Source organism: Fopius arisanus, unplaced genomic scaffold (genome assembly GCF_000806365.1).
Source record: "Fopius arisanus strain USDA-PBARC FA_bdor unplaced genomic scaffold, ASM80636v1 scaffold00053, whole genome shotgun sequence".
Lineage (NCBI taxonomy): Eukaryota > Metazoa > Arthropoda > Insecta > Hymenoptera > Braconidae > Fopius > Fopius arisanus.
Window position 1 is genome coordinate 207,015 of NW_011887792.1, and position 18,278 is coordinate 225,292.

Below are 18,278 nucleotides of genomic sequence, written 5' to 3' on the forward strand. Positions count from 1 at the left end.
TAGAAACGGCGATGGGAATTAATCTGGATGATAAGAACCTGGAGTTTGCTGCCTTCATGAAGGGAATCCAGAAAGCTGGATACATATTCCAGTACCGGTAATTTAGCTGTAGATATTTGTTGAGGACTGTGTGATAACGGAATTAATTGCAGATTCATGAGGCCTTGGTTGCAGAGCGAGTGGATTTTCTCGTTGACGAGCATGGGAAGGGAGTATCAGCAGGTAGTCAAGGTTCTTCATGCGTTTTCGAAGAAAATTATTGAAGCTAGAAAGGAGTACCATCAAATGAACGACTGGAGATATCTAGGGGGATCGAATGGAACAAGTGCAGATCAAGAAGACGATAAAATGACAAGTATGAAATTAAGTGAAACGAATGAAATTTAATTCTTCCCGAGGAAAAAAAATTGTAATCGCAATATTTTTTCGAAATTTTCCAAAAATTTCTGGAAAACTTTTTAGAATTTTTTTTTATAAAAAAAAAATCGGAAAATTAAACAATTTTTTTTTTTGAGAGATTTTGAAAAATTTTTCAAAAATTTGAATAGGAAAATTTTTTTATAATTTAGATAGCGTATTTTTTGAGAATCTAAAAAAATAAAAAATGTAAGAAAATAACAGTATAATTAAAAGAAAAAATTATATCCGCAAAAATTTCTAGAAAATTATTTTAAAAATTTCAAATTTTGGAAAAATATTTCAAAACATTTCCCAAAAATACAATTCTTTGGCTTCCCAATTTTTTTTGTTTAAAAAAAAATCTGAAACGGTTTCCAGGAATTTTTCGAAAATTTGTAAAAAACATTTCGATTACAATTTTTTTTACCCGGGTTGATAGGAAGTGGTAAGAAACTTGCGTTCCTCGATTTTCTGCTCGCCGCATGGAAGAGGTCTGGCATCGACGATGCGGGTCTTCAGGAGGAAGTCGACATGTTCGTGGTAGCAGTGAGTAGAAGAGATTCTCGGATTTGTTTGCGGATTATTTATTGAAGAAAATGGGACGTTCTGAGACTACATACGGGAGATATTTTATTTTCAGGGTCACGATACCACCTCTACAGCATTGGCTCTAACAACAATAATCCTAGCAGAGCACAAGGACATTCAGGTGATCAATGAACAGCATCAATTGAAGTTCATTAAATATTTCACTCGATACCGATGATTAAATGATAATTTTCGTAGGAAAAATGTCGCAGAGAAATCAATGAAGTACTGAATGGTCTTCCCATAGAAGAAATAACTATGAAAGAGCTTCAGCAGCTGAATTATCTCCAGCAATGCATCAAGGAGTCGATGAGACTCTACTCCGTGGCTCCTCTTGCTATTCGAACATTAAAATCTGACTTGCAACTCAGTACTCTATTCACAACTTCATTCAAATATTCAGAATTGTGTCGGTGGGATTGAAAAATTTAAATGGGACTCTATTTCAGGGGACTATTTCCTACCTGAAGGGACCGAAGTAGCTGTCCAAATTTTTGATGTTCATCGGGATCCTCAGTTCTGGCCTAATCCGGAGGTTTACGATCCTGAGAGATTTTCTCCAGAGAATTCCAAGGGGAGACATCCTTATTCTTACCTACCGTTCAGTCTTGGCCCGAGAAATTGCATCGGTAATATTTTTTAATTATTAGAGATTAATATAATTTTTTTTGGGAGAATTACAATGGATTGTGTTGATGATTCTTGTTATTTTTTTATTTAAGGAAACAAATTTGCAATGCTGGAGTTGAAAACCGTTCTGGCAGGACTCATCTCGAAATTCTACCTTGAACCAGTGGAACTTATACGCGATTCGCGTTTAGTACTGGACTTCATCATCAGATTCGATCATAAAATGCACGTGAAATTTGTTCCAATCAATAACTAAATTGTCCCAAAATTCAGTTAAATATCATAATTAAAAAATTAGAACACGTGGGTTAATTTATTTTTACTGTATTCATCAATTATTTCGTCTTATTCTGGGATAAAACAACACGAATAAAATGTTAATTCAACAATAAAAATGAATAACAATTGCAAATGACGAGTTTCTGTAAAATAAATTTTAATTATTAATATATTATCTCACAACTGTCCCAAGGGCTGCATATCTAATAAAATTATTATTGTTGCAAATAAAATTTAAATAATATACTATTAATTAAAATTTTGACAGATAAATCGATGATTTAAAGACCGGATGGAGCCCAGGTGTGTATACCCCTGAGACATTTTTTTATAGGTGCGTCGACCATCTTGGAAATGGGGTAGTGAGGGTGGAAAAATGGGGTTGAAATTCATAGGTACATATCGTCTCAGAATCATCCCCTGAATCCATCTACATACACCTGTAAAAGAATTAATTACATAATATATTATTATATTATATATAATATGACATAATTTTTTATTATTTATCATATCATATTATATTTCAATTATAATATATTGCATTCATCTATTCTTACAAGTCGGAGAGACAGGAGTGTATTGGACTGGGGCGACACTCCCATGTGCTACATTCCTGAGGCGGTAATTAGGTCTGGAAAATTTATAATTGCTGATGTTGTAAACGACTTTTTTCATCCCCATTGTGACAGGGTGCAACGGGATTGTAATTTCGGTGGGGGGCACTACATATTTTTTTTTTTTGAATAATTAAAAATAGATCCGGTGTAGACCTAATTACCGCTCCGCCAGTATAAATAAACTACTAATTGCAAATATTTATATTTTTTATTCTAATAATACGAACAGGATTAGAATTTTTCCGGAGAATTTTCCAAGATTTCGATGGAAAATCCCTGCGACCAAATCTTAATGTCCCATCAAAATTATTGATATTATCACTCGCCATTGAATTGATAAACAATAAATAACAAATAAAAATTGATATAATAATTAATACAGAGACAGTTGACACTGACTATATTAATAAAAAAAATCGAAAACGATTTCCCATTGCCGATTGCACGAGTCATTCCGTAATTTTAATTGATTATTCTTAATGTATGACTCCTTCAAATAATAAGACCCGATGAACAATCAGGTTTTCACCAAGCAAGAGATCATGGCCAATGTATTCACTCATTTTTCATATCTACCGATTTTTCTCACAATAAATTCGCAACTCGGCAGTAACTGACGCGAGTGGGAGCAGTTGAAGTCTGAGTGCAGGCGCAACAAGTTGTAATCGTTCAATTGAGAATGGCTGCATTGATACTTTTAGCCATTGCCTTTATCCTCCTGCTGATTCCACGAATTTTTAAATGGACCAAGTTTCTGATAGAGCGACGAAGGATTAATAAAGTCATCAGTGTCATACCAGGACCGCCGTCCTCAACACCTATTGGGAATACCCTTGATTTCATCGTCAGTCCAGGTGATAAACACCAGGAAATCGCTATTTCTGAACGTTTGCTTGAATTTATTCTAATTATTCCTTGATTAGTTTTAATTTTATTCCCTTCGCTAAAGAATTTCTTTCCAGAATCTCTTGATTTTCATGTTTACCTTGGAAAATTTCTAGAGAACAAGTGGATATCCTCTTTATATAGCTCAATGACCTTCTGTTATCAGCGATTAAAGTACTCGGCGCTTTATCGTGTTTCGGAGTAGTAAAATATTATTTTCCACAAAAAACCTCTTATTCGAATTATAAAATGCGTAATCGAATGATTTTGAGGATTTATGTGGACTCCGGTGGGAAAAGTACGGACGATAGCACTGATATCGACTCGCGATAATTGTTATTTGAATATTTGGGATTGGACAGTAAACAAAAATGAAAATTATATGAAAAAATTATTGATTGGAATTAATTGTTGTTCACATCTAGTTGAACTGTGGAAAACTTTGCGTCGATTTCACCGAGAATACTATCCAATCTACAAAATAACAACACCACGCTGGGTTGCAGTTTGTCTGTCTCATCCCGACGACGCCGAGGTAATTATCACGTAATCTGGCAACGCTGGAAGGAACTCAATCGTGCGGGGAATCCCCAATGGGGTCTAAAGACGGCGGCGTCGCCACCTCGCATTTTTGAAAGATCATTACAATGATTTCGTCTATTCGAATTACATTCACCTTTTGATTTTACAATTCACTCGAGTGAACAATTTTTTCAAGCCATCGTGCAAATATTTCCGTCTACAGTAGGTGAATTTTTAAATCAATTAATTAATTCTGTAGCTCCTCCTGTCCAGTCAGAAACACATCTCAAAAGCAGCCATCTACCAATTCCTGCATTCCTGGTTCGGCACGGGACTGTTAACGAGTACCGGACAAAAATGGCAAACGAGAAGAAAAATTCTGACCCCAGCTTTTCACTTTAATATTCTTCGAGAATTTGTCGAGGTGTTCGATCTAGAAGGTCATCGCATGGTGGAAAATCTGCGATCGATTGGGGGGGAGACTACTGTTGATCTTGTTAGTTTCGCCGCGAAGTACACACTGAACACGATATGCGGTAAGATTTATCTTGTAAATCTTCCAGAAAATTTGCAGTCACTGCCATTTTATTCGGATATCCCTTGTGCTTGTACTTAAGATGGCGGCGTCGCCACCTCGCGTTTTTTAGATGGTTATTAATCCAATTTACCGTGTTCAAATAATTTCAAACTTATCCCATTGCGTTCCTATGAAGTGAACAATTGTTTAAAATCATACTGAAGGCATTTTCATCCTCTTTTCGCTGAGAATTCGCGAAACAAAATTTTCTTCAGAAACAGCCATGGGTACTTCTCTAGTCCGCATGGAGGCGTCTTCCGATAATTTCCAGAAGACGTACAGAAATGCCGTCCAAACGTTGGGACATATTCTTCTTCATAGGTAATTATTTCGATCAAATTGTTTAAATAATTGAAGCGTTGAAAATGGTAAGAATATGATGAATTTCTAGACTTCTTCGTCCGTGGCTGCACAGTGACTTCATATTTTCCCTTACGAAATCAGGAAAAATTCATGACAAATGTCTCAATATTATCCGTGGATTCTCTAAAAAAGTGAGTAGATAAAACCCCAAAGAAAAAATCTTTCCTGATGTTTTTTCGAGATGAAGTAAAAAAAAAATTGAAAATAAAATTAAAAATTCAGATTATCAGAGAACGCCAACAGTACCACGAAGAGACAAATAATGTCCTACTGAAGCAACTCCAACAGGATGACTCCGTACTAAACATTAATTTTGAAAAATCAAAAAAGAGACTTGCCATGCTTGACCTGTTGATAGCAGCGATGAAAACCCATCAGAATATCGATGAAGACGGTATCTGGGAGGAAGTCGATACTTTTATGTTCGAGGTTAGACCGCGGGTCGATGAAGACCGATGACTTTACGAATTTTTAATTGTTTCATTGCTGAATTATGAAATATGAATTGAAGGGTCACGATACAACGGCCATGGGGATTACTTTTACTCTCCTACTGCTCGCAGAGCACAAGGATTCTCAAGAAATGGCGAGGAATGAAGTGGATGCTGTGATGAGGGATTGCGATGGAAAAATGGGAATTCACGAAATGCCGCAGTTGCCGTATCTCGAGAGGTGCATCAAAGAGGCTCTGAGGCTCTACCCAAGTGTGCCCTTTATTTCCAGAAGTCTTGACGATGATTTACACTTGAGTAATTACACATTCTGGCTTTTCTTCCTGTTCAGAATCCCCCGCAAAGATTATCCGTCCCTATTTGGACGCCGCCATCTTAGACACTCCATTTGTCGTCTGGGGAGTATCAAGATGGCGACGTAGCCACCTCGCATTTTCAAACGATCATTAAAATTATTTTTTCTGTCCAAAACACATGTATCTTGTTCCATTGTACTTCTACAAAGTGAACAATTTTTTTAAGCTCTTGTGAAGATTTCTCCATTTCCATCTGACTGCGAATATATGGAGCAAAAAAAAATGGAATTAAATTCTTTTTGCAGAGAATTTTACGATCCCTGCAGGGGCGATGGCCCACCTCTACATTTACGACCTCCACAGGGACGCAAATTTTTGGCCAGACCCAGAACGCTTTGACCCGGACAGATTCCTCCCGGAGAACAGCATCGGTCGTCACCCTTACCAATACATTCCCTTCAGCGCAGGGCCACGGAACTGCATCGGCCAGAAATTTGCCCTGATGGAACTAAAGACCCTCATAGGACATCTACTATACAATTTTTACCTCGAACCAGTGGATCTTGCTCACCAGATCCAAATGCTTCCGGACCTCGTCCTTAGGCCACAAGGCGCAGCAAGAGTTAAGTTCATTCCAAGATAAATGGATCGATAACAGAGGAATAAAGCGTATAAATATAGATGCATTTTCTAAATTCCCTATTTCTCGCCGCGCACGTAACCTTTAAGAGAGGGCGCCATGGGGGAATCCCCGCACTCTTTCGACCCATCATACTGAAATTTTTTTATTCCGTTGAATAATCATTGAGGAAAAATACTAAGGTGATAAATTTATGGTGGGAAAAGGTGTTTATCTCCCATGTAAATACGACATCAGTATCAAATTCACAACAGACTCTGTATTTCTTACACATTTGTTTACATCAGACTACTCTCCTGCTTCATTTTCCACCTTAAATTTCCACTGCTCATGTATCGCAAGTTTTCATCCATCAGAAAATTACAATGTTGGATTTTCTTACGGGTATTCTTCAATCCAAGCTCACATACACCTCCAATTCTCGAATACGCTTACTGTCTATTTTCTAGCCCCTCTTTTAACAAATTTTGTTTTTTTTTTTGCACGAGTATTACAACATTCACTGTTCGATATCTGATGACAAATTTTTATCTACAAAAATACAATCAAATATGGCTGTATCAAAAATAGAGAGCAAACGTTACAGTCCTTTGATCCTAATTAAATTCACCCCATCCCTAGCGACTCTAGAACACTTAGAAATATTAATTGAACAATATTTGGCCAGGTCGCGAACAACTCGATGCATCTTTGGTGATACAAATGTTCTGATTAAGATAATTAACAATTGAAAATCATCAGCGAAGGTGTGAGCCCAATTCCATTGTATTTGTTTAAACAATTACTCAAATATTCTGGATTGGACTCATCCCTTCGCAACAGATTTTATCACCTCTCGCTCACACCGGTACAATTGGTTACACCGAAAGAAAAAAAGCAACAGATGAAAATAAAAATGAATTATCTAACTTCACTACGCTAACCGCTACATCACAATCAAAAAATGTATAATATACTCCCTCTCGGTTTCTCTTCGTTAGCATTACCAACAACGGCCATCAATGACGATAGAATTTCTTCCAAATGTATCTTTCAAACCCAAGCGCAAATAAATATTGAATTACCTCACTAGTCATCTTCTCATTACCGATACAAATGAATATATTTAATAATAAAGAAAAACAAAGAAGGGATCGACACTTTGGTTGAATTAGTCAAATGAACCGCGTCGAACTATTAAGATGCCTCGGGAGTGGAAAATAATGACCGAAATGAAGGGAAAAGCTATCAGAAAAGCGGCACAATAGATTAGTTCACTTCAGAAAAATACGATAAGGCAATTTGAGGGTGATCTGATGAGGATAAATAATTTAAATGACTATTTAAAATTACGAGGTGGACGATTTCTCGGCGTCATCTTGTTTTAAAACCGTCAGGGCCGCAAAGATGGCGACGATTCCACCTCACGCTTTTAAACAGTTATTAAAAGCATTTGGCCTCTTTAAATTCCCTGCAGTTCATTTCATTCTGTACCTCAGAAGTGAACCAATTTTTTAAGCCATCCTGCAGACTTTTCCGTTCCCCTTTGACGGAGAAATTGGGGAATCATTTTTTCTTCGCATTTCAGACATTTTTTCACGCTTCCGAGGCGTCTCAATGTTTATGACAGACATACGGATGAATTTTTAGTTACTTTTTCGCTCTATTTCTCAGTCTTGTGAAATTCTATTCTACATAAAAATCAGGATCTTATGCAATTTTCAAAGGCACATATTTTACTGACCGAATACGCTTATATAAAAATTGGTTCAAGGCCTAACATGGAGGTTAAAACACATGAAAAAGATATTAAAAAAAAATGTTCCTGACATAAAAACGCGGAAGCCATTGACGCGGTCTTGTACATAGGAAGAGAAGATATTTGTTACTTTGGTAATGACTAGTCCATACTAACTCTACCTTAAAAACCTTCTAGGTATGATTTTCATTATGGCTTGTGATGGTTTTCCTATATCAAACATTCAAGAGAAAATACTCAATTATTATGGCTTGGTAATAAAAACCCGATAATCAGGCGATTATGTGCGATGTTAAATGACCGCGTGGCGGCGCTGATGCTCACAAAATGATAACTCCAATCAATTCCTAATACCTCCCAAATTAAAATCCCAAAATGAATTTAAAAAATCGAAAAAAAAACACTGCATACATAAGATGAGTAGTCGTAAGTCCATTCAGACCGAAGACTTAAAAAAAATTAAATTACCCCATCACGAGGTGAATAGAATTCCCTCGAATCTTTAACCGATCCAAAAGATCTTTATCATCCCAAACGAGCACAAGCGCTGCCCATCGTCCATTTAGCCCCTGCAAAAGCGAAAAAAAAAGGATTTCTCAAAACGCCGTATCGGGATTCAAAAGGCGAATCATTCGATGGCTATAACAATCACACAGGCCTTTCAGACTGAATCCTTACAGTCAGAATTGAATCCGATAATTTGGCCTGGGTATTGATCTAGCTTTGACAGGTGGAAGACTGGATATGGATGCATCACTGGCAGTTCCACCGGAGTCCCTTCCACCGCTTTTGCTTGACACAGTGCTGCCAGTGCTGAGACCCCTGGACATACCGACCTGTTTCCTGAGGGTTGCCTTGGCATCCCCATCACTGAGCCTCCCATACTCCCCAATTCTCCTAGAAGGCGGTGGAATGAGAGATCTTCCCTGCTGTTCCCTGTGCTTCACATCTCCCATACCGCCGATCTTCTTCGTCTCCCCGAGCCTCTCGTATTCCCCACTCGATGGCTTCTTCAGGTTCCCCTGGACAAAACCATCTGACTTCTTTCTCCGTTGATTCTTCAGGTCAAATCTCCCATACTCCAGGGTACAGTTGCCTGAATCTCTCGTCTTAATTCCAGTATCGATGACAGGACCTGGATCTGATTTTTTTCTTGTCTCGGTATCACTCAGTCTGCAGTAACGCGATGATTTTAGGGCCCTCGGTGGTCTTGGCAATGAACTCGGTGGCAGACTTCCTGCTCTTCTCTGCTCACCCTCTTGCATTCTCTGTCTCTGGGAGCTTCTACCCTGCTTCTCCAGCAGCATCATGTCCTCTGGTTTACCATCGGACAGACGGGATACTGTACCTTTCATTCGACCAAATTCAATAATTCCAGCCTCAACACCACTGTCATCCAACAAACGACTCTTACTCGATGCTGTACTTGAACTACCTGCGCTATCTACACCCGCCAATAATGGCTTGGATATTTTTCCTTTTCTCGACGCAGTGCCTGGATTAGAGAATCCTGGAAAACAGCAAAGTGCCCGCTGAAAACAAACGAAAAAATTCCCGAACCATTGGAGAGGAGGCAGGAGCTTTTTTTTTTCTTTTTTTTTTTTTTTTTCACTTAGGATTTGTTAGTGCCAAATTTCACAACAGCACATGCTCCACTCGGGCAATTTTCGTTTGTTTGGTTTTTCTTTTTTGTTTTTTTTTTTTGCTTGGTAATTGGGATGGGAAGTGGAGGTCGAATTGCCAATAATTTTTTATGCATTCTTTGTGTTTAATTGTTAATAGGAAAGTCGGGATAAAAAACAAAAATCCAGTGTTAAGGGTAGGATAGCTGCCACTCGATTTAGACTTTTGGATAATAAAATTCAACCGCTTGTTTAGGATGTGAGAGACTCATTTCACCTCTTGGTATTAATACTTTTTATTGGTGATAATTGTATAATAGGTTACGGATGCTTTACACTGTAAAAAATACGTCTGAACAGATCGAGATGAATTGAAGTATTTACAATTAATTTATTGATTAGGACTGCGATTTTTTACAGTGCAGAGATTTAAGAAGAAAAACACAAAGTCCATAGAAAAATGAATTTTTTCATTTCGCTTAAAAGTCAAATAACGTCACACACAAATTGAGATTACGATACCTGATTGTAAATATTGGGAATATGAATTCTCATGACCTGTAAATCCTGACGAAATGATAAAATATCCACGGAACTGGACTCGTGGATGTTACGGATAAATATAACGAATTGATTCTGCAGAGCGTTCGTAGAATCAATTCGAAATATTTCTCGATTGTATTGAACACTCAGCCCTATCCTGTCAGCACCTGATAATTGCAATTCCCTTGACGTCGCACTTTAACAATTTCTACGTTTTCATTTTTCTTTGCAATTCAATTTCCCTTGATTACAAAATACTCCGTAATTTCTCACCCCAAAAATAATTGCTCTATTCCATGAACGCAAAAGGAATTGCAATCCACCCCTGACAATCACGACGAAAAAAAAAAAATGATACCGAAATTGGAGATCGACACGAAGAAGAAATAAACGTCATAAAAAAATCATAACTAAAAGTGATTTAAAAATGAAAATGTGACACACTACACTGTGGAGATTCTTCCTACCTTGCTGAGTAGCTGTGAGTCGAGTTCTTTCAATTGATCATCGAGGCTCTTGTTCGTCTGCTCGAAGCTACCCTGTTTTCTGTACTTGTAGCTGTCAGTGACACCGTAAGTACCAGTACTACCGTACGTACCACCACCACCAAGAACACTGCTAGCTGCTGACATACGTACTGTTGAGTCAATGCAGAAGAAAAATCATGGTCAAATGATTTTTTAACAGTTAGAATTATTCCAATTAGAATTTCATTTACCGAGCTCTGGAGTACTGGTCAAACCGGTATGATCCGCTGATGTACTAGAGTGCGAGGAATGTGCAGCTGGATAGCTACCAACTCCACTGCTACTGCTACTATCTTTATCGTACGTGTGTTTCTGAAGTACGCGTATCATTGCGTCTCTCTCTGCAAGCTTTGACTCAAGATCTTTCATTCTAAAATCAGAAGGGGAGAAAAAAATGTGTCAGAACGTTCATTTAGACTGCAGGGTATCGAGCTCTCACTCTCATCTCATCTATGATATGTCCCTGAATTTTTTTACAACTCAAATAAAAAATAAAAAAAGTCTTTTATTCATTACCTAGATTCAAGGTCAGCGAGTTTCTTGTGAGCCGCATGTACTTCGTCTAGATGCCTCATTTTTTCGGATCTCGCTTCGGCGATGAGTTTTTCAGCATCTTGGCTGGTCTTCTCCAGGGCTGCTATCTTGGCGTCCCTGAGGATCACGAGACATTTGAGAATTGAAACAAGACGAGAGAACAGAGAAAATATCTCGATATAAAAATTCCCTTTTATAATCGCCACCCAAATTTCCTTTTGTCTACAATACATTCAATATTTTCCCACGAAAAAAAAATGAATGACTAACTTTGGAAGACTAGCAGCATCGATGGCAGCTTGCCTGAGTGCACTCTCCTCGAGATACCTCTGCTCCCATTTGGCGACATCCCCTTCAAGTGACATGATCTTCTCATCCCTCTCCCTCATCCTCCTCCTCAATTCAGCAACAGTTTCACCACTGGCAATCCCCTCGCCCCCCATACCCCCTTCCCTGAGTTCCCTCTCAAGCTGACCCCGGAGCTGCCTCTCAGTTTCCTCCCTTCTATCAGAAGACGCCTGCAACGAGGACAAAGCCCTCTGCAGCTGTCCCACCCTCTCAACATACGCCTGCTTCTTCCTGCACTCCTCCTCAAGCCTCACCACATTTCCCTGTGCATTCGTCAATGCAGTATCCAAAATATCAATATGCGTTCTCTGCTCCTGGAGTGTTGCCCTCTGAGCAGCCAATTCAATCTCCTGTCTCTCCTTGGCAGCTGCCAACTCCTTATTTTGGGTTATCAACTGTCCAATGAGCAATTCCCTCTGCGTCAACTCTTTCTTCATTGACTCAACGACTGGTGTATTGTCTGATCTAGATGACAAGAGATCAATCTGATCTCTGAGTGCTCGATTCAACTCTGTCAGTCTTCTCACGTCATTCTGGAGCCTCAGCCTCGCAGCTCTCTCCAATTTTTCCCTCCTCTCGCACGACGCTGCCAATTCCTCGTGAGCCCTGTGAACCTTTGATATTTCCTGCTCCAGCTTCTGGGACTTTGAAACTTTATTGTAACATCTCTCCAGCTCGAGCTTGAGTGCACTGTTCTCCTGGATGACAATCTGGACCATTTCTGATGGGGGCCAAATCTCATTCGAGCTTCTCTCGATTTCTTCTCGACCCTTTGTCTGGGGTCTCGGCGATGTCACTGGTTGATCATAAACATCAAGATCGAGTCTACCAATTCTTGATAAATCAGGTTGTGACCTGGAGAGGGTGAGTTTCTCGGTGGGACCCAGCAGTCGCTTAGACTTCAAGGGGTTGAGGGTTGTGGTGTAGCTGGGGGGTGGCCTGTCCGTAAACTCATTGCTGTTCTGTTTGGTTTTTGGATACGAGGGTTTAACTTCCTTTGCCAAGTGCTTGAGCACCTGGGATTGGCTCAGGTAATCATCAGGGATGTCCGTTATCTCCTGACAGCTGTTGGCCTGATCGTAGTATCTGTCCTCGTGGGTTATACTCGAGAGGGACTGCATTGTTGGACTTGAGAGACCCTTTCCACTTCCCTCGCAGTACAGATAACCCATGTCTACGTTTTCACGGACTATCGAGGAGAGACGACCCGATGGTGACCAGTTGTTCTCGTCGTTGGCGTTGTGGATTATTAGCGTGTTGTAGGAGCTCGTGGAGATATCCAAACTACTTCGGTTTGATCCCACACTTGTACGATTGCTCAGGGATTCTTTCAGGCTGTTACGATTCGAACCGTTGATACTGTCTTTCAGACTATTTCGGTTTGAACCGTTCAGTGATTCTTTCAGGCTGTTGCGGTTCGAGCCAGTTAGAGAATCCTTCAGACTATTTCGGTTTATTATTGAACCCTGAGGAAATTTTTTCATTCATTATTTTTATCTGAATTGTCAGAGAATTGGGGGAAAGTAAATTGCTACAGAGGAAATCGAGTTGGAATCAATTGAAAAATTGGAAAATATTTATTTAGGAGCAATGGATTATTCACTTACTTGAATATTTGGTATGTTTTCTTTATGACTTGATGATCTCGATGGACTCTGCTGCTGATTCTCCTGTCCTTGGGGCTCCTGTCTAGCTGTATGTCTTATCACGTACCTCTCCTCATTACTCAAATTTTCGTTCGATGTTGATACATCTGTATCACTGCCACTCAAGCTCTGTGGCAGTCCTATCAATTCAATTTAATCTTTCAATTTACGAATAGATTTTTATTCTTCCCATTAAAATTTAAGAATTAAAAAAAAAGTTTTAATTCAATTATAAAGCGAATTTAATGTGACTTTCCTGAAAATTAGGTGTCATCTGTCCTTGATATCTAATTATTTTCTAACGGTGTATTACCGCTTTGGATGGGTAATTACCACGAGCTAATGACGTTGATTGACATGATTAAGTTACCTTGAGTGGATAATTGTTTACGTTGAATATTGTTATTCGTGAACGGCAGGAATCGACCGGTTTGCTGAAGTGAACTCATTCTACAAGTTCATTTAAGTCCTCAGTTGCTACTGGAAGATTAATGATTTTCTTTTTTTTTACATTCATTTATCGGGGTTGACCTCAATAAAAGTTCAGGGGGCAACTCAAAATGGAATGGAGATGCGTTTCAGTTTGAAAAATGAAAAGAATTCCGAACAGATCACGTGGGATTGAGATAATCATCGGAATTACACTCTCATCGAATCTTTCGTTTCCCCAAATAAAAATTGAATTTTTAATTAGAATTTTGAATTATTTATATCTCCAGAACTCCAATCAATTAATTTAAAAACCACAAATTAATTGGGGATTGCAAATGCATATTTGCATGACCTGAGGTATAAATGATTTTTTATTTCTAATGGAATAATAATTTATGTAGCTAATGAAAATCACCGATTGTTTAGTGAATTTATTAAGAATCTGAATTAAACAAATTTCGTAGAATTTCGATGATTTTCAGTGCAAAATGACGAATTCGCAGATGCGACTGATGACCTCCCAGATAAAATGCAATAATTGACAATGACAAACTGTCAAAGTGTTAGTGATAGAGCAGAGAACACTGACAGAGGTGTCAACACTCTGGAATTTTGATAATCCAAACGGATACGGGTGATTTCATCACATCAACCTCTCAGGAATTCCAGTGATTTCCCCGAAATCCCCCCCACCCCACACCCATCAACCGTCAAAAATAAAAAAAAGAAATCGGCAAAATCTGAAATATATAATTATCACAGCAGTCTCCATATTTTTCGAAAACCTGGAGAGATCTGAGTAGCTGCACAAATAAACAAAAGGCAAAACTCATTGTGACCATTGGCCATCCCCACACCCCTACCCCTGGTCATCAACCCCTGAATTAATTACAGGTAATTGATCGATTGCGAGTACTTACGGACTTTTTTTCTTTTGTCACCGAGGTGAACAGCTTCGATAAATTCGTAACTATTTTAATAAATTAGGACCCTTTACTTCGCCGTCCACGAGAAAATAAAAAATCACTGATTAACGCATTCCTCGTCAGGGTGCGACACGATACAAAATGGCCGTGGTTTTGGTGGGGGAGGGAAAATAATATAAAAAGTCATTTTAAAAATACGAGTACGCACGTAGTATAATTACAAAGATGGCGACGTCAATAATAAAAAAAAATATATAACAAAGTTATGAAAATGGAAATCAATGAACCGATGGATGAGAATTATCCTATCCATCATTCATTCGCTATTTATTTATCTTCTATTTTTGTCTCGTCAAAAACTGAGAAGCCATGATTTGTTTTCAGGAATTACTTGTTGTTCATTATTTCCAATTTATCGACTTCTTCTGGAGAACCTGAAGAAACTTAAATTGAAAAAGATAAATTAATTGATGATTTGAATTAATTTGTAAATAGCTCTTGACGTAATCATTTAAATTTGAAACAATACAGGTTATAAGGTGAATTGTTATTAAATTATTGGAAGGCAATAATTATTTATGATAAACCGAAGAGGTTGTAATAAATAACTAAATAATGAGTTGTGAAATCTCGGGATTTTTGGTTATGTAATCGCACATGTACTCGAGTTAAAATCATTCTACAATTGATTCTCTCATTATCGTCGGAAATGACTGTCCAATTAATTAGAGTCTGGAGAACATTTCGATCGTTCAAGTTGTCACACTGCAGATCATTATTCTATCACCGCCGATTACCGAGTCCAAAACGTAACAATTCTTACATCAGATTGTGATTTCTCTCAACAAGAAATTTTATCTCTATCCAATTAAAATCACTCGAGGTAGACATGATCAAGTACATGTGCTTTGTTTTAATTCCAGCTAATTTAATTCTAGAAATCAGTCCTGCAATTTCGATTGGTGTCAGCAGAATGTCAACAGGAGCAACAGAAACTGTTCCCCTGAATGTCGATTACGAGGGCCTCCTAAAGGCCCAAAAGGATCACCAGGTCCTGATTATCGATGTCAGAGAGCAAAAGGAGATCGATGAGACTGGAAAACTTCCTGGAAGCATTCACATCCCGAGTGAGTTTTTTTTATTCTAGGTGTTGATAAATCTACGTTTCACTCCAGTAAATATAAGATATAAAATTTTTATTTTTCTTCTCCACTCGCAGTGGGAAACGTATCAAAAGTCTTAGAGACTCTCGCCGAGAATGAGTTCAAAAAACAATACGAGAAACCAAAGCCCCAGAAAGACACGAAGATAATCCTAAGCTGCAGGGCAGGCATGAGAAGTGCTAAAGTTCAGGAAGAGCTCCAAAAACTGGGATATCAAAAGTAAAATTCGAACTACCCCTCAGGAACACTTAACTAATTAAATAAAATTCATTAATTACCTAAAATTGTTTTCAGCGCTTGGAACTACGTAGGAGGCTGGGGTGAATGGGAGAGCAAGCAGAAATCCTAAAACAATGGTTTATTGCTTCTAGAATAAATTAATTTCATTGTTAAAATTGTGATCCTCAAGTTCATGAAAAATACTCTAAACAGAGATTTAATTATTTTCTTTTCATAATCATCAATGCAATGAATAAAATGGAATAACCATTGCAAGAATATTTTATTGGACAATAAGAGAAGGGAAAAGGGCTTTAAAATATATATTTATGGTACTAGACATGTAAAACAGACTAATATTCTCACATAACATTAATATTAATAGTACGATATGTGGAGTCCAATGAAATGGCTTTACATTTTATTTGACTCCACACCCTTTCGTGTTTTTACATTTTATTCCCTTCTCCAATTTCACCTGTACCGCAATTACGCCGAGGGCCAAAGGGAAAACCTCATGGGAAAAAACCTTGGCCAGGTACAGTCGTCCCTTTCAAGACGATCAAACCCCTCGGACGATGAAACCGTGTAAATTAAAGCGTTAAAAAATTATTTTAAATTATTCAATCGTAATTTTAACAGACTCTGGGAGTCCCCATGTGGTTTTCTCCACAGTTTTAATGGTATTATTCCTGAGATCAATCTCCTTGACGTGTGTATTCTTGAAAGCATTCTGTGCTATCTCAGTGATTCCATTCGCCAGGAGGTAGAGCGTCGTGGTGTTGAGACCAGCGAAATACTCTACTGAAATTTTAGTCAAATTATTGGAGCTCAGATTGACATTCTCAGCGAATAATCCGTCCCAGACGTTGGGCTTTATCTCCCGGATGTCATTGCCCCTGAGATGAAGATCCTCGACGGTGAGACCATTGAAGATACCAGGTGCCAGGGCATCCTGGCTGAGACCTCCACTGAGCTCCAGCGACTCAAGATTGAGAACGGCAAAAGCATTGGGTTCTATCGACGTGATTCGGTTGTTCTTCAGGTAAATGACTCTCAGGGTCTTGACTTTATCGAAAACACCCTTGGGGATGTGAGTGATGTTTGTGGACTCCAGGGATAGGGCAGCTAGACTCCGGAGGTCGTCGAATAGTCCGACCTGGAGGGAATCAATTGAATTGTTCTGCAGCCAGAGTTCACCCAGGGAATCCATCCCTCGGAAGGCATTGACGTCGATTTGCTTCAGGTCGTGGCAATTGTCCACGTAGAGGTGCTTCAGCTTCGAAAACCCATCGAAAACACCAGAAGGAAGAGATGTAAATCTGTAAATAAAAAAATTCTATAATCATATAATTGTAATTGTGCAATTAAATGATTGACTTGAGTTTTTGAATTGATGATTTCCATTAAATCAATAAAATCTGTATTCAACCTGTTGTACGACAGATTTAGCACCAGGAGATCATTGAGACCGCTGAAGCAACCCAATTCCAGGGTGACGATGTTGCTGAGAACCAGAGACAGCCGTTTGAGGTTCTTCATAGAGACGAATGTCTTCGAGGGAATGACGGGTAGATTATTGCTGTAGAAGTGCAGCTCCTCGAGGTCTGTGAATATCTTGGGTACAGTGAGGAGTGTCTCAGGGGTTCCACAGTTGTCCAGGATAAGAGACTTCAGGCTGCCAGGTGAGATAAATCCCTTCTGGATATCCACGATTGCATTATTTATATAGAGACTTCGGGCCTTGAGACCCAGGAGGGACTCCCGTTCCAGTCTTAAGAAACTGGCAATGGTGAATGTTATGGAGATGCACTCCGAGGAGACATTGTCCAGGGTACCTCGACGCATCAGTAATGACTCATTATAAATGAGGTTCAAGGTGTCTGATTCTTTGTATTGGAGGACTTGAAGAGGCACTGGCGAATTGTTGTACACCTCCTGGAATGAGTGGAATTCTTTTTCCTGGGCCTGAACTAGAAGCACTGATACCAGAATACTCAGGCAAATTGAGGGCTTCATTCCGATTTCGTTCTGATCTTTCGATTTTAACTCTCGACACTTGGGATGAAATTGCTTGACTGTAAGACGCACGGTTAGAACTATTTCATGTACTCACTTGAGACCAATTACCCGGGAGATCAGCAGGAAATTGTCATTAGGTGATTAAGTTTTATCAGTGGTGGTTGGGGTGTCTAGATTGAATGGCACACGAGTTGTTGATGTCATCGAGAATTTCTTCGTCGTGAAGGACTAGATATTGTGGAGTTTATCGAGTGAAATCGACTTTATTTATTCATCAAATTGTTTTTAAACTACTGATGGATCAGTT

General features: G+C 38.7%; 5 protein-coding genes across 10 annotated transcripts in view; 3 read left to right on the plus strand and 2 right to left on the minus strand.

Annotated features, from left to right (window-relative positions):
- The window catches only part of LOC105268136 (uncharacterized), a gene marked incomplete in the record, with an annotated part of 7,234 nt that extends 5,301 nt beyond the window's left edge, over positions 1-1,933 (plus strand). The window contains 7 exon segments of the mRNA XM_011307435.1: positions 3-97; positions 153-355; positions 839-945; positions 1,040-1,108; positions 1,186-1,357; positions 1,437-1,616; positions 1,710-1,933. Of these exon segments, the coding sequence (XP_011305737.1) occupies positions 3-97; positions 153-355; positions 839-945; positions 1,040-1,108; positions 1,186-1,357; positions 1,437-1,616; positions 1,710-1,873 (990 nt within the window).
- Positions 1,934-3,144: 1,211 nt separating this feature from the next.
- Positions 3,145-7,127, plus strand: LOC105268040 (cytochrome P450 4C1-like). Of its 2 annotated transcripts, none has more exons than XM_011307289.1 (8): positions 3,145-3,370; positions 3,827-3,936; positions 4,183-4,459; positions 4,665-4,821; positions 4,892-4,994; positions 5,086-5,292; positions 5,375-5,612; positions 5,917-7,127. In XM_011307289.1, exons 1-8 carry the CDS (start codon positions 3,196-3,198, stop codon positions 6,252-6,254), a joined length of 1,605 nt encoding a protein of 534 aa, XP_011305591.1. In that variant the 5' UTR covers positions 3,145-3,195; the 3' UTR covers positions 6,255-7,127. The 2 variants fall into 2 exon arrangements, with proteins under 2 accessions (XP_011305591.1, XP_011305594.1); XM_011307292.1 differs by having other exon boundaries at positions 4,716-4,821.
- LOC105268039 (angiomotin-like protein 1) lies at positions 6,491-14,699 on the minus strand. Of its 2 annotated transcripts, none has more exons than XM_011307288.1 (8): positions 14,562-14,699; positions 13,580-13,689; positions 13,171-13,349; positions 11,486-13,029; positions 11,198-11,332; positions 10,873-11,051; positions 10,622-10,776; positions 6,491-9,521 (listed from the first exon to the last, which is right to left on the minus strand). In XM_011307288.1, exons 2-8 carry the CDS (start codon positions 13,656-13,658, stop codon positions 8,670-8,672), a joined length of 3,123 nt encoding a protein of 1,040 aa, XP_011305590.1. In that variant the 5' UTR covers positions 13,659-13,689; positions 14,562-14,699; the 3' UTR covers positions 6,491-8,669. The 2 variants fall into 2 exon arrangements, with proteins under 2 accessions (XP_011305590.1, XP_011305589.1); XM_011307287.1 differs by having other exon boundaries at positions 10,622-10,791; positions 14,562-14,698.
- Positions 14,432-16,222, plus strand: LOC105268038 (thiosulfate sulfurtransferase/rhodanese-like domain-containing protein 3). Of its 4 annotated transcripts, none has more exons than XM_011307286.1 (4): positions 14,432-14,535; positions 15,506-15,694; positions 15,787-15,949; positions 16,025-16,222. In XM_011307286.1, exons 2-4 carry the CDS (start codon positions 15,541-15,543, stop codon positions 16,077-16,079), a joined length of 372 nt encoding a protein of 123 aa, XP_011305588.1. In that variant the 5' UTR covers positions 14,432-14,535; positions 15,506-15,540; the 3' UTR covers positions 16,080-16,222. The 4 variants fall into 4 exon arrangements, with proteins under 4 accessions (XP_011305588.1, XP_011305587.1, XP_011305585.1 ...); XM_011307285.1 differs by lacking the exon at positions 14,432-14,535 and adding an exon at positions 14,779-15,106; XM_011307283.1 differs by lacking the exon at positions 14,432-14,535 and adding an exon at positions 15,113-15,376 and having other exon boundaries at positions 15,491-15,694.
- Positions 16,214-18,198, minus strand: LOC105268037 (chondroadherin-like). Its single transcript, XM_011307282.1, has 2 exons — positions 17,382-18,198; positions 16,214-17,271 (listed from the first exon to the last, which is right to left on the minus strand). Exons 1-2 carry the CDS (start codon positions 17,966-17,968, stop codon positions 16,569-16,571), a joined length of 1,290 nt encoding a protein of 429 aa, XP_011305584.1. The 5' UTR covers positions 17,969-18,198; the 3' UTR covers positions 16,214-16,568.
- Positions 18,199-18,278: the final 80 nt, after the last annotated feature.